Source organism: Ilyonectria robusta, assembly GCF_021365365.1.
Source record: "Ilyonectria robusta strain PMI_751 chromosome Unknown BGZ61scaffold_16, whole genome shotgun sequence".
Lineage (NCBI taxonomy): Eukaryota > Fungi > Ascomycota > Sordariomycetes > Hypocreales > Nectriaceae > Ilyonectria > Ilyonectria robusta.
This window is the reverse complement of record NW_025764450.1, coordinates 829,743-843,200: the sequence shown is the minus strand read 5'-3', so window position 1 is coordinate 843,200 and position 13,458 is coordinate 829,743. Positions and strand designations below refer to the sequence as shown.

Sequence of the window (13,458 nt, the reverse complement as noted above, 5' to 3'; positions counted from 1 at the left end):
GCCGAAGGACATGCCGATTTTAAATCTTTACGTGCACCAGATCGGTAGGGAAGAGTAACGCATTGTTTTGTTCCCATCCCGTCCTCTTCACATGACATGAACGGAATTGTGAGATTTTAGTCTCATTTGCACGTCAGCCAATAACGGATATATCCCATCCGTCAATGCTGGGCGATTTCCGTTGCTCATACGGATTTCGGTCGGTCTTAAGCCCGGCGATTATGTTCCTGTGCCGATATTCCCCTGCAGCTTCTTAACACCTGCAAAATTCGCTCGCTGACGACCTTGTGATGACGTGTTATTAACGGAATAGGCTGCGGGTTGGAAACACACTAACCTTTCCTCGTATACGTATTACCTCCTTATTGGTTGTCTCTCGTGGGCAGCGGCACCGACATTCCCTTGTATTTCCCACTAAACTTGTAGGAGAACGTCACCACTTGTGAGCTCAAATGCCAAGGGCTATGTGCAGAATAAATAAGCTGGACATGGCCACTTTGTAGAGGCTGCATCGTATCGTACAGCTTTAAGTTCTGTCTCTGCTTCTTCATCAATTGCAATCAGATCAAGTGCCATCGCCGATTCACTTTCTCGTACTTCCACCCGTATCGCTCGAACCACATCACCAGCATATCCAACATCTTGAGACGCCACGACCAACATGCCCAGCATCAAAGAGATTCGTGTTGCTATATCCCAGCTGCCCAAAGGATCGCCTCTGGTCGTCGCTCTTCCTGGCGGCACAACCGGAATTGGCGCATACATTGCCAATGCACTGGCGACCACTTTTGCACAACATGGGTCGAAGCTGCGCGTGTATATCATTGGCCGCAATGCCACGCGCGCCGAGTCCGTCATGTCCGAAGCACAAAAGACCAGCCCTGGCTCGGACTGGCGCTTTGTGAAGGCAAATGACCTTGCACTAATCAGTGAAGTCGACCGTTGCTCTGCAGAGATCATCAGGCAGGAGACTGAGGATCCTTTTCATGGTGGACCAGTTCAGTTGGATCTGCTTTATATGACGTACTGCTATCCTATCCTGAAGGAGCGCAACAGTGGGTGACGAGATCTCATATCCCAGCCTCGTGTTCGAGATACTGACTATATATGCCCTAGCCACCCCGGAAGGTCTGGACTCCTTCATTTCAACAACCTATTACTCGAGGATCAGGTTCATCATGCAACTCATGCCTCTTCTGACTGCATCCCCGTTGCCCGGCCACGTCATCTCGGTCTACGCAGGTGGATTCGAGGACGGGACTTCAGTAGGGGATTGGCCCGTCGGTTGCCCACCTGATTCAACCTACGGAGTTAGCAGCGTGCGTAAGCATACCTGTTTCATGAAGACTTTTGTCTTCGAAGAGCTTGCCGATAAATATGCTGGGAAGCTAAGTCTGACGCACATCTACCCGGGTCTGGTTGATGGGCCTGGATTCACCAGCTCTGACATGCCTACCTGGTTTAAATTCGTGTGGAAGATTGTGAAACCCTTGGCTTGGCTGTACATGACGTCGTCAGATGACTGTGGACAAGTGATGGTCTATCTCGCAACCTCGAATTTCCCGGCCAAGGGAACAGTCGACAGTGCTAAAGCGACTTTGAGCACGAAGGAAGAGGCTGGCGGCGGATCATATGGCGTTGGACAAAGGGCGGATGCGGCAAAAGGCATCAGATATGAAAAGCTTCGCAAGGAGGATACAAGCAAGAGAATCTGGGATCACACGATGGAGGTATTGGATCGGATTGAAAAGGAGAATGAAAATGCTGCGCAGAAGTAGTGGTTTAAGAAGATGATTTGGGCTTTCCTGTATTCAACTCTAATTTTCCAGTGGTTGCTTTCTCGGTGCCGTTATTAAGTTGTTGTTTTTCCAATGCCAGTAGCGATATAGCACTATTTTCGCCTCTGACTTTTACGAGGACTACAACAGCGAACCGAACTTTGGTTCCTTGGCCTTGTATTTTGGCAACGTCTGTAAGGACGCGACGGCAACCTTGGAACTGGCTCTAAAACATCATCATGGACCCTTCAAGCATCATAACGAAACCCTCCAGAGTTTTCCGAGCCTTCTAGTATAATCTTTAATCTATATTGGACGTACAACATTCCCATCTATATCTTTTCAAATCTAGTCTGCAAAATCATTCGCTTAATCTGTCTCGCAAAGCCTGGCAAACAGAACCAGACCATAGTCTCCAACACAAGGAGGCTCAGAATGATTGGTTGAAGAACCGAAACATTGGTGTGAGAAGCCACGGCGCCAATTGCGTATGGGAAAACGGTGCCACCAATACCCCCAATCGCAATAGCAAACCCAATGGCGCTCACATGCATACTCTTTGGAAGCAGCTCCGTGGCCATCATGACCCCTCCCGGATACATTGGCCCAAGAAAGAAACCGAGAAGAGCCACGGAAACAGCTGACACTTCGAAATTTGGTATCAACCAGAGAATGAGTTCGATGCCAATGCAGATGCATAGATAGATGGCAGTGCATATTCTAATGCCAAACTTTTCATTGACAAAGCCCAAGATCGCTCTTCCTAGAGCCATGCCAAGCCAATATCCAGACAAGGACAGGCCAGAGGCGTACGGGGATGCGCCGCGGACGCGCAGCATATACGTGACGGTCCAGCCACCGATGCCAGCTAAACTCTGAAGTCAGTTATTTCCGTGTTATGTCGCACATGGGACTTGTGGAAGTTCTATACTCATCACTCCAGTATCGACAAAAAAGAACAATGCGATAATCCATGCAACCTTGTTCTTGATCACGGCTCTTAGACCAAAACTCGACGAACCAGATGTATTTTGCGGTTGCGAAGCTCGATATGAGGGGCCGTCGCATCTCCAGAAGCACACCACCAGGCCACAGAGCTCCAAAACAGATAGCCCAACCTACAAGGTCAAAGTTAGTGGAATTAAAACGACAGCGATGGGCTATTACCATAATATAGTAGAAAGTATACCAAGGCAGGCTAGCTCTGGAAATCATCACAGCAGCCACTAAAGGTGCGCAAAGGGCTCCGATCGAGTAACAAGCGGTTAAAAATCCTTGGAGTGTGCTGCCTCTATGCATCCCCCCAACCCAAGCCGGAAAGCAGGCGTCTGTAAGACCATTTCCAAATCCACTAAACGCGTTGCCCACAATCAATACGGGAAACGGCGGATGGACAGCAAGTACAACAAATGTCACAACATGACAAATTGGTGCCAGAATAGCAATCCCACGCTGGCCCCATCTCATGTGGATTCGAGAACACATGAATGCGGCGATTGAGTAGCCGAAGAATGGAGTGAGAAAGACGAGGGAGATGGTGGAATAGTCAAGCTTATAGTAGGACTCGATCTGTACCAATATGAGTAATAGTTCGCATGGTTAACAGACATTTGACTTACGGAGGGAAGCAACGCCTAGACACGTTGGTTAGCCATTGGTCAAGTGCATTTGGCCACAAAGTAACTATACCCCAACAACTGCGTCGCTCATACCCGCAACTATAAAGGATAGAAAGGCAAAGGCGAGCCTACCTATATTCTCACCAGGACTGTTCCACTTCTCGCCTATTTCCGACACAGGATTCGATGATTCGAGGGATTCTTCGTCATCCACTGGAGCGAACCGCTTTTGGAGGAGTTGGTCATCGGGGAGCTGAGCATTTTGATCCGATCCGTCTGTTTTCAGGATGTCAAATGGCTCCTTTTCCCTGATCGGGATAGAATCCATTCTTACCGTCTGGATTTAGATTGGAGACTTGTATTCCTTGAGAAGCTTGAATCATCTTTCCTTGAACCGTTGGCCAAATTGAAATCGTTAGAAGACAAAGGCACTGCTCGCCGGCTGTCGTTTGCGGTCTGCGGACCACGGGCAAAGCAAAGGGTAGGACAATGACAACGCAGAAGATTGAAAATCAGTGAAAAGTAGAAACAAAGCGACGATGCTGTGCATTTTGTATACCGGCAAACAAGAGGGCTTAGACTTTTCAACCAGAACTTTTGATTTACCCAGCCAAAGGCTGCTAAGAAATGACATAAGCGCGCCGACCTGCATCTTATGTAGACGGCGATACCGGGTGGATCAATCGAGCTCCTGCACGAATAGTTCCATAAAGATCCCAGAAGTAATCATCGGCAATTGAAACCCTTGTACGATCCGTGGACATTATCGGTGATGTAACTTATTTATATCGGCCAAATATGCCCGTCCTTGTATAAATTGAAGAATTTATGAGGTGTATCAACCTGCCAAAAATATCTTGTCTTCCTGTCTCAAGAAGGAAGGTGGTTTCAATATACTATCACCAAAATGGTCATATTAATCCCGCCTCCTAAAGTGCATTTCCCTTAGCGTTTACTGCCTCCCCGCACCTCGCCGACCATGTACCCATGCGGATAGTCCAGGCAGTGTCTATTGGCAAGAAGTTCGGCGAATGCCACGGGCTTACCGATGGCCGCCGACCAAAGGTCCCCGGATATAGGCCCACTTCATTCCGATACGAAAAACAGCTGCTTAGTTCACTTGTATCACCAGTCAGCTCAAGAGCGGTGAGCTACCCAGGACTCTACGGCGATGGATGCGAGGAGTGCCAGAGATCCCAGGAAGCTACCTAGAAAATGGTTACTACTCTAGATTCGAGCCCTCTTTTAGTTGTAGTGATAGAGAGTGTCTATAGTCGTTCAAAAACCGCTACCCGACTAAAGACGTATTCGGCTGGTAGCTATTTTAGGTAGCTATCCTTTATTTAAGCTACAAGCTACTTACAGTCCTCTATTCAATAGAAGTCATTGAGCATCTTATTAGAGCATCGTCAAAAGTGAGAAATTCTTTGTACCATTGATGTGGGATGGTCGGATATACTATCAGTGATGCTACGTTACGGAAGGCCACATGCGATTTGAAGCGACCACTGCGTTAACAAATGAGAAGTTTTCACCATGCACAGAAATTTATCATTCATCCAAACACGTGACTCTGGTTTTGACTCGATGTAAGCGTTGAGCCGCAGTGAACTTCTGGAGTGCCTCAATCTGACACCAACATAACAAATGGCGCACCAAGCACACAATATACCCTGGAATGTCTTGGCCGCAACCCTTCAACTGAAGAAAGTCAATCCTTGCCAACATGATGCTAAGAACTTCCATGTACGCAAGCAGCCAGACGTCGTCAAGAAGCTGACCTACTTCACCAATGCTTTCGTCGCCAACGTTCTGGATCACGCACGTTGTGATGGTGCCAAGTATGCCGAGTCATGTGTCGCGGATCCCAACCCGGAAAAAGACGACATCATCTTGACCGATCTTGTGGCCAAGAAGATTGAAGCGACCGTCTACCGATGGCGCCTCGATCACACCTCGGAAGACGAGTTCGGACCCGTTCAACACCCACAGAGAAAGGAGCTATGCCAGCATGACGATGAGGCGACAGTATGCCAATGCCCTCTGCCACTCAAACGGAGAAAACAGTCTGCTTTCCAGGAACAATACTCGAACAACCCCTGCTACAACTTCTTCACCTGTAACGGAGATGGCTTTTTTAGCGTCGAAATTGTCAAGACGTTGCTGCTCTACGGGGAAATGGAGACGCTTCTTCGCATCTGCGCTGGTCCACGTGTCGACTTAAGCCGCTGGTGGGAACGATCGATATGTCAATGCGAGATTGCAGACGCCGGATGGGGCGAGATCTGTAGGCTCGCCATGTACAGCTACATTCTTCTCAACGTCTTGCACTGCTTCCCGGAAACTTGGGACAAGGCGGGAGCTACCATTAACGACTACACCTCCGCCAAGGTCTATCAGTACGTCGTTCATCGTTGCACCAAATCTGGCTGGACAGCGTCTGATGTTCCCACTTATCCGCATCGACAATTCTTTGGTATCGAAAACGGCCAGTTCAGCAATCACCCCGAACCTCGCGACATGGGACGCTGGGGTCACCTTCTCGAGGGTCGATATCAGAGACTGAGTTACTACCCATATGGACTAATGTCCTATAGTGAATTATTAGCCTTTGAGAAGCCTGTTGCATTCCAACCGAGTTCCGGCGATGTATCACATGTTAGATGGGTCTTGTGCCAAAAGGGTCTCCCAGTGGAACTGTCTAACTCCATTCTTGAAAGGGCTTCATACTCTCCGCAACGGCGCCTTCCAGTCCCAGATCACCCTTTACATCCGGAAAACCGTGTCGAGCTAGACAAATATTTGAAATATTGCTGGCGACTGATTATCGGATGCGCAATGATGGGGCAAGCTCTAGGGATGGAAATGAACCATTTCTTAGGCAAGATGGTCAAGAAGAGTATTCAAGAGCTATTTGGATGCAAGTGCCGTGTTCTGTTTGAAGACAGGTAGCTCTTACGAATTGGATATCAGGCTACAATGATAAGCTCAAGAGTTGAGTCAATATGATGCAAGAAACAAAGGGTTTAATACGTGTGGATTTATATGAATGTCATGAAGGATATATCGATGCTGTTATTGACCGCCCCATAAGTGCGAGGTTAATTTATGAAAACATTGTCTCTAATAAAAAGGCCTATGTTTCTGCATAGGGTTATTATTAAATAATTCTATGTATACAACTTCCCATTTACCGGCTCCTTAACATGGTGTTGCCTTGTACCAAAACTCAAGTGTGCTATTGTCTCCTTCACGTTAGTATACTGCCAATTCCTACTTTCCTTCGTGGTAACTTCTCCCCAACGAACTGGGCTTTGTGAGACCCGAAGCAGGTATTGCTCTTCGTCCAGGATCCGTGGCTTCAGAACACAAGAGTCATTGGAGTCGACTGTGTAATCAAATTCCCTAGATTCAGTTGGAAGTAAATTCACCATCTCAAGTGAACCTGATGTACTGTTTCTCTGAGTGGTGTCCTGATCATCAATGAACGAATCGACCTCTTCTGTGGGTACCGAGTGGTACTTCCTTACCCCTAAGGCATGTCCCTCAGAACCGAACGTACCCACGTTCTGAATTATACGGACGTGACAGGCCGCAGACAAGACCAGTGAGTTATTCCCCGCAAGAGGCATTGGGCTTTTAATATGCCTACTCATCAGTATCAAGGCAATGACAGCCATCATGGAAACAGCCGCTAAGAGCGCCAGCAATGCTGGAGCAGACCAGCCAATGCCGACAAAAGCGTCATCATCGAGTCCAGTTTTCAATGATATGGCGTGATCCTGGAGTGGGGGTTTGAAGTATCCTAATAACCAGTCAACGCCAAACATGGTGGACACACCTTCAATCAACACAGAAGACTTACCGCCTTCGGCCACAAACACGTACAACGCGTTTGAAACTAGCCAGTGTAGCAAAATTGATATGGAGATCAAGGGAACGCTGTATCGATACGGCAATTGCAGTCTATAGGCCGATAGTTGCTGCCCCCGCGGTTGAGTCACTCGAAGTGGACGATAGTCTCTTCCGTATGAACTCCACTCCTTCTCAGCGCAAAGACGAGTAAACAGCGAGTTATAGTCGAAGTAGAACATTGACAGAAGTAGTTGTGGCATGTTTCCCTTTACAACGGCCGGTATGAACTCAGCAGGGGTCGCTCCAGAAACGTGGAGAATTCCATTGGCCACGTCATGTGTCAAGCTCTGTTAACTGATTGGATGCAAAGTCAGTGACGCATATAGCATCGCAGCGAGGAAGATGAAGATGAGAAGGAGAAAGGCGTAGGTCCTGGCCAGAACCATGCCCTCGATAGCCTGTGACCATTTCCGGTCCTGGGTGTACCAGTGCGACGGTCCAGCCAACATTGGGTATCTTCCATCTTTCGTTGTACCCTCGAGTTCTCTGTCCAGTGTACACCTCCCAATAGTGAATCTATCTGGGGAGCGGATGAAAGATGCGATGGCATCACCAGGCACGACCAAGGGATGTTCTTCGGATAGGCAGCGTAAGGCAGCCACGCAGAGGATAGCCTTCAGAGCAGCAGCTGTGACGACGATCATAAGCAGAGTATTCGATACGCAAACTTTGCAGGTAGGTGAGAATTGTTGCACCAGGCAATATTGCAGATCAAGTACTACCGCGTTTTCATCAACGACGTCAGGCCTATCTCCCTCTGTCCAAGTCAGATCCAAAAACCCGAATCTGTAGCTTGAGGGGATTGATCTGGCGGGTTTTGATTTCATTTGCAGAGAGTCAGGCATTACCCCCGGGTTACCCAGAGCATCGCCGCAGCTCTGCACGCAAGACCCAAATCGACCTCCATCCAGGAGGGGAAGGGTATTGCAACTGGTAGCGAACCAAAGAGAGTTTGTTGAATTTGGAGGAACATTCTTGTCCCACAGATCCTGGAGGGCCTTGTCGGATGAGTTTCTTAGGACGAAAACACTGCTTCGATCCCAGCCAAGACTGGTGTCATTTGATACCATGGCTGACCAGTTCTTGGCCTTGACGACCATAACGACGTCACGGAAGTCGACGCGTCCGTTGCAGTATTGATATTGGGACAGACAATCCGCAACCTCTAGTCGTCTCCAATCTTGAGCATGGTTGGCCGCAAACTCGATCCTCCTGGAAACCTCACTGGTGGGTTTGAAGTAGTCGTACAGGTCTTCGTTGTGTCCATATCCCGTAACATTAAGTAAGGACTGATCGCTTTTGCTCTTTGGTGGCCACACACCTGCGCCGGGTCCGAAATATGGCGCGCCACTTATGAAACCCTCTGCCGCAATTGTCAGGTTCCAATCGGGGCTCATGTATTCAGTGGGAAAGATGGCGCTGTTGAATATCACATGAAGCGGAAATGAGCCCAAAAAGAAGAGCGTCCAACAGGTGAGTTTGACCCCGGAGCCTCGCCAAAGATTTCTCATCGATTGCACGCCAATCTTCAAAGCAAAATTATCCCGGTGTGCCCTATCAACTTCGGCTCGTGTCGGCGAGCTCAACACCTGCATGAAGAAATTCGACGAAGCCAGTATGCCCGTGGAGCAAGCGTTGAGGAGCAGGTGCAGCCACGTGTTTACCGATTTGGTCTTTTTGCAGCTCCCTTCGGTAATGATGAAGTTGGTGCTGAGGCTCCCAGACTTTGAGATGCTGTAAGAAAGCAAAATGACCCCAAAAGCCGTGAGGGTGCATGTGAGGATGGTGTTGAGCAGAGCGGTACGCCGCCAACCATCTCCTAGTTTTTTCCACATCGGAAGAATGGGCCAGTCGTGATAGTGGAAGATAATAGCTACTACCATTCAATCTTAAATACAACTGAGGCAGATTCCATTTAAAGCCGCATACCATGGCAGCTGACCTTGCTTAATGGCCTCAGATCCAGCCCACCTGGCGCGCCGTAGCTTGCAAGGTCCACCAGCATCTAGACACATCACATTTCAGCTATGCATATACGGCTGAGATTGTGTGGGGAACAATTATGCATGATGTTCTGAGTTGGGAAAGCTTGGTGCTGATCTGCATGTTTTCCCACTTGGAAGACAGCATTTTCCACAGCCTGGTCTTTTTATAGAGCAGGAGGACGCCACCAAGGGATCCTCTGAACGACGATTGGAGCGGGGTTTGAAATATATGACGTGATTAAGAAAATAGGGGTGCACTTTTGAGCCCGGAAAAGATAAGACAAGCCACAAGTAACTTTGTTGGCTATTCAGAGCTCACAGCAAGGATAAAACTGCAAGGTTGCAGGTGGTGCTGATCCACGATACTGCGACCGGATGGAACTCGGTGGGTCATGCCCCTTCACAATTCGACTCAAAATACATCCATCTGCTGGCAATTGATGCATGATTAAGATGCATGTCCCTTCGATCCTTTTTTGTTCAGCATTCTACCAGCTTGCGTGGATCTCCGACTTTCACCCAGTATTCTTAAGCTCAATCTAACTGGACACAATAAACCCAGAGTGTAACTCACGGCTATCGACCTAAAAATCTGCCTTCCAAGAGATCTTGCCCTGTGGCATTGGTCGCGCGAGGTGGCTGGCCAGTCCGTCAGCCAAATAGAACACTCCACAATGCAAAGCTGATAACGTACATGATGCACCTTGACTGCGGCTTCAGCCTGGACTGTAACGAGGCAACAGTTGGGCATCATTGCATACGCCACAGTGTGTAGTGTCTCAAAACTAGACCGTTGGTGTCACTGCCGCCGCCACACCCCTAAACTGCAAAATAGGACTGCTGTCGGCCAGGGGTGAATCAGATAGGCTGGACTGCGTGCATAGTACAAAGTGTCGCATCCTGTGTTCTTATTTTAAGGGAAGGCAACTCCGTATCGCTTTCGTAGGTTGGTTTCGTTGACAAGTCCAGCGTCTTGCGAACTGTACTCACGGCTGGCGAGTTTCCAGCTTTGCGCCACCACATCCACCCGTTCTAGGCACGTCTAGCAAGTCTAAGAGTGATTACACTTTCCCTGCGAAGCCCAGTGGTACTTTCACCAATCCTCCAGCACTTTTCGAGCCTGTCCAATATCGACACAGATGCGCACTGGTTTAGTCGATGTGCCATGAGGACCAGCCATATTCGGGCCAATAGATTCATCTACATGTCGAACACCAGAATTTTTGGTAGCTAAAATTGCGTTGTTGCAACGTGACTGAAAAGTGCATTCGACATCATGGATTGTCGTCCGATCAAATGCTTCAGAAAACCATGCATTGCCGAGTATATGCAGGGACCAGAGGCTAGAACAGATGTCCTTGGTGGGGAAAATCCTAAAACAGCTTCAATTTCCCCTGTTTTACCCAAAGACCTTAAATCCATGACACGGTGAATGGGCCAGCTTTACATCTGGAGCTTAATACTCAATACCGTATATCGGCATTGCCGAAGAAAGTTCACTCCTGTCATGTTCGAGTTAAGACGAATCCGGACTTTTCCCATTTCAGTTAAGTAACCCACGGCAGTGTTCTCCCAACTGGGTAATAAGAACGGCCAGATCCGTATTGGCGCTCGGGCAATGCGATCCCCTTCAGACGCCAAGGTTTCAGATCTCAACTTGCCCCCAGTTTCTCGTATTGGAGCTTGGACAAATCAGCCGGGATGGCGGGGGTGGCGATGGACGAATGACTCGCCTGAAGCTGCCAAGACAGAGACGAGAACCTAATGTCAGTCGCGTGGGCCGTCAGGGGTCGTGAAGTCGGATGATGGCCCGAACAGCGCTGTCTCAGAGCCTCATTCAACGACAGACTTGCATAGGAGTTTCTACCTCAGTAGCTTTAGACCCAATTGAGCACTAGATGAGCAGATGTTGACAACTGAGTATTTGCGTACTCTTCAGACTCCCTTTTCATGCGGGAGCCCGTGATGACTACCGGACACTTGTCGCTACCCCTTTGTCATCACATAGCCCATCTCCAAGCTACGGCATGAACGCGGTTGACAGGGGTCGGCCCTTTCCATCGTCAACCCCGTTTCCATTCACACCTTACCACTGGACGTGAGGCGCAGCACAAGGAAAGAATCGCCAGTTCTCCCTGACGATGCCACGGGCAGTCCGGTTCTGGCATTGCGGTGTCAATGCTTGGTCACCAGTTGGATGCACGACTCCGTACCTAGGAAACATATCGCGATGATTGTCTATAAAGGGTCAACGCTTCGGCACCCAATCCTCATCTTGCTCCATATCCAGAAGCATCCATCAGTCTTTTCCTTACCACCTTCTTTCGTTCTCCAAAACACCGTCACTCACTTCCGTTGATTATCATTTCAGCTCTGCTTGCCTCTCGCTCAAATAATACATCTTCAGCAGACATGAAGACCTCTCCTTCTTTCCTCCTTTCAATCGTCGCCCTCGCCGGGTACACTTCCGCAGCTGCATTACCCAGCGATGACAGCAAGGTTATTCTTCGTCCCATCCACCGACCTGATGGACTCGAATCCAGCCGTCTCAACAGTCTGGAGGCCCGACAGACGGACGGCCAGACTGACACTCCAGTTGTCTTAAAGCCCATCTCTCGCCCCCAGGCTCTCAAGTCCAGTCTTGCCTCCGGCCTCGAGGTCAGACAAGATACTCTGACGCCGGCCAAGGCGATCTTCCTCGGGTATGGTGCCGACGACATGACGGCCTACGTTGACGCTGTCATGAAGCAGCCTGCCGTTGTGCTGGAGGAAGTCGCTGGAATCGCCTCCGTCGAGTGCACCGATGCCGGTGTATCTATGACCTTCAGCGATGCTGCTTCCCTCAAAGCCTCCTCTGCCGCGTGGCCCACATCCGACTTTATTGTTATCACGTACTCTCCCGATGGCGGTTGTAACACCGCCGATGAGCGTGGTTTCTACAACGTCTCTGGCCTGACCTTCGACGACGCCTCTTTGACTGCCACTGCCGCTGGCAAGCGCTCTGCCTTTGACGAGCAAAGTGAAGACGCCGTTGTCGAATTCGACACTACGTCGACTCCTGCCAAACGTGACCTCAAGGCATCAGTTAGCGGCGAGATTCATGGAACCCTCATCGACACAGAGAGCCTCAAGATCGTCATCGATCAGGCCAATTTCGAGAGCAACATCCGAATCAAGGGCGGCTTTCGTTTCAACTTCCTCAAGTTCAAGCCCAGCAAGATGTACCTTGACGTCGACTACTCCGGTCTCGTAAACGTCAATGTCTCTGCAGCTGTCTCTGCTTCCTACTCATCCGACATCTTCAACTATCAACCCCTTTCTGCTTCTGTCTCCGCCTTTACTATCCCCGGTATTCTCGACGTCGGCCCCATCGCTGAGTTCGGTCTCGGTGTCGAGTTCGCCGCGTCAGGCAACGTCGACGCTTCCCTCGGCCTCCACAGCGAGATTCTCAACGGCCAGGTCCACCTCGACCTCCTCGACTCTGACAAGTCCTCTACCAGCGGCTGGAAGCCAGAGACCTCTGTCTCCTCCGATGTCAGCGCCGAGGTGTCGCTGCAGCTCAATCCCTACCTCGATCTTAACCTTGCTCTCGGTATCCGTGTCTTCAAGGGCGCTATCGACCTGACCTCGGGCTTTGAAGTTAAACCCCAGATTATCAACGCCTTCTCTGCTGACCTTGATTTTGCCTACACCAGCGAGTCGGGTGTCACCTTCACTAAGCCGGACACGGCTACCTGCCCCAATGGCGCCTGGTTCGCCAGCACCTTCAATATGGACGTCATTGCTTATATTGGAACCCTCTACAGCAACACACTGTTCAATGTCAATGCCCCTATATATAAGTCTCAGTGTTGGACTTTCGCTGGCTGATCTGTTTTACATCGTTCAAGAAAAAGGAGGAATTTGTATTTTTAAAGTTTAAGTTAGATCAAACGAACCAGGTTAAGTGGGCTTCTAGTGGACATCTTTCTACTAGTAAATAAATTATAGAGTATAAAGCTGTTTCTTCAAGTATTACTATTCGCATAACCCCAAATCTCCAATCGCACAAACTCAGTCGGGTGACCCAATTCTCCCGACTGCTGCGGCCGGTAATGTGCCTGTCTTCCCCAATCAAAGCATGAAGCGGATCCTGCCGTAATGAGAGATTGAAGAAGGGAT

General features: G+C 49.3%; 5 protein-coding genes across 5 annotated transcripts; 3 read left to right on the top strand and 2 right to left on the bottom strand.

Annotated features, from left to right (window-relative positions):
- Positions 1-661: 661 nt before the first annotated feature.
- On the top strand, positions 662-1,778 carry BGZ61DRAFT_535135 (uncharacterized protein; the record flags this gene model as incomplete). The annotated part of the gene is made up of 2 exons (XM_046254235.1): positions 662-1,055; positions 1,117-1,778. 2 exons carry the CDS (start codon positions 662-664, stop codon positions 1,776-1,778), a joined length of 1,056 nt encoding a protein of 351 aa, XP_046101636.1.
- A 332-nt stretch (positions 1,779-2,110) lies between these two features.
- On the bottom strand, positions 2,111-3,725 carry BGZ61DRAFT_358206 (major facilitator superfamily domain-containing protein; the record flags this gene model as incomplete). Its single annotated transcript, XM_046240944.1, has 5 exons — positions 2,111-2,646; positions 2,710-2,896; positions 2,946-3,347; positions 3,398-3,412; positions 3,468-3,725. The coding sequence occupies 5 exons, from the start codon at positions 3,723-3,725 to the stop codon at positions 2,111-2,113; spliced, it is 1,398 nt and encodes a 465-aa protein (XP_046101635.1).
- Positions 3,726-5,044: 1,319 nt separating this feature from the next.
- Positions 5,045-6,349, top strand: BGZ61DRAFT_480739 (uncharacterized protein; the record flags this gene model as incomplete). Its single annotated transcript, XM_046249231.1, has 1 exon — positions 5,045-6,349. One exon carries the CDS (start codon positions 5,045-5,047, stop codon positions 6,347-6,349), a length of 1,305 nt encoding a protein of 434 aa, XP_046101634.1.
- Positions 6,350-6,567: 218 nt separating this feature from the next.
- BGZ61DRAFT_550641 (uncharacterized protein) lies at positions 6,568-9,147 on the bottom strand (the record flags this gene model as incomplete). Its single annotated transcript, XM_046255474.1, has 3 exons — positions 6,568-7,597; positions 7,631-8,030; positions 8,214-9,147. The coding sequence occupies 3 exons, from the start codon at positions 9,145-9,147 to the stop codon at positions 6,568-6,570; spliced, it is 2,364 nt and encodes a 787-aa protein (XP_046101633.1).
- Positions 9,148-11,709: 2,562 nt separating this feature from the next.
- On the top strand, positions 11,710-13,167 carry BGZ61DRAFT_357532 (uncharacterized protein; the record flags this gene model as incomplete). Its single annotated transcript, XM_046240886.1, has 1 exon — positions 11,710-13,167. The coding sequence occupies one exon, from the start codon at positions 11,710-11,712 to the stop codon at positions 13,165-13,167; it is 1,458 nt and encodes a 485-aa protein (XP_046101632.1).
- Positions 13,168-13,458: the final 291 nt, after the last annotated feature.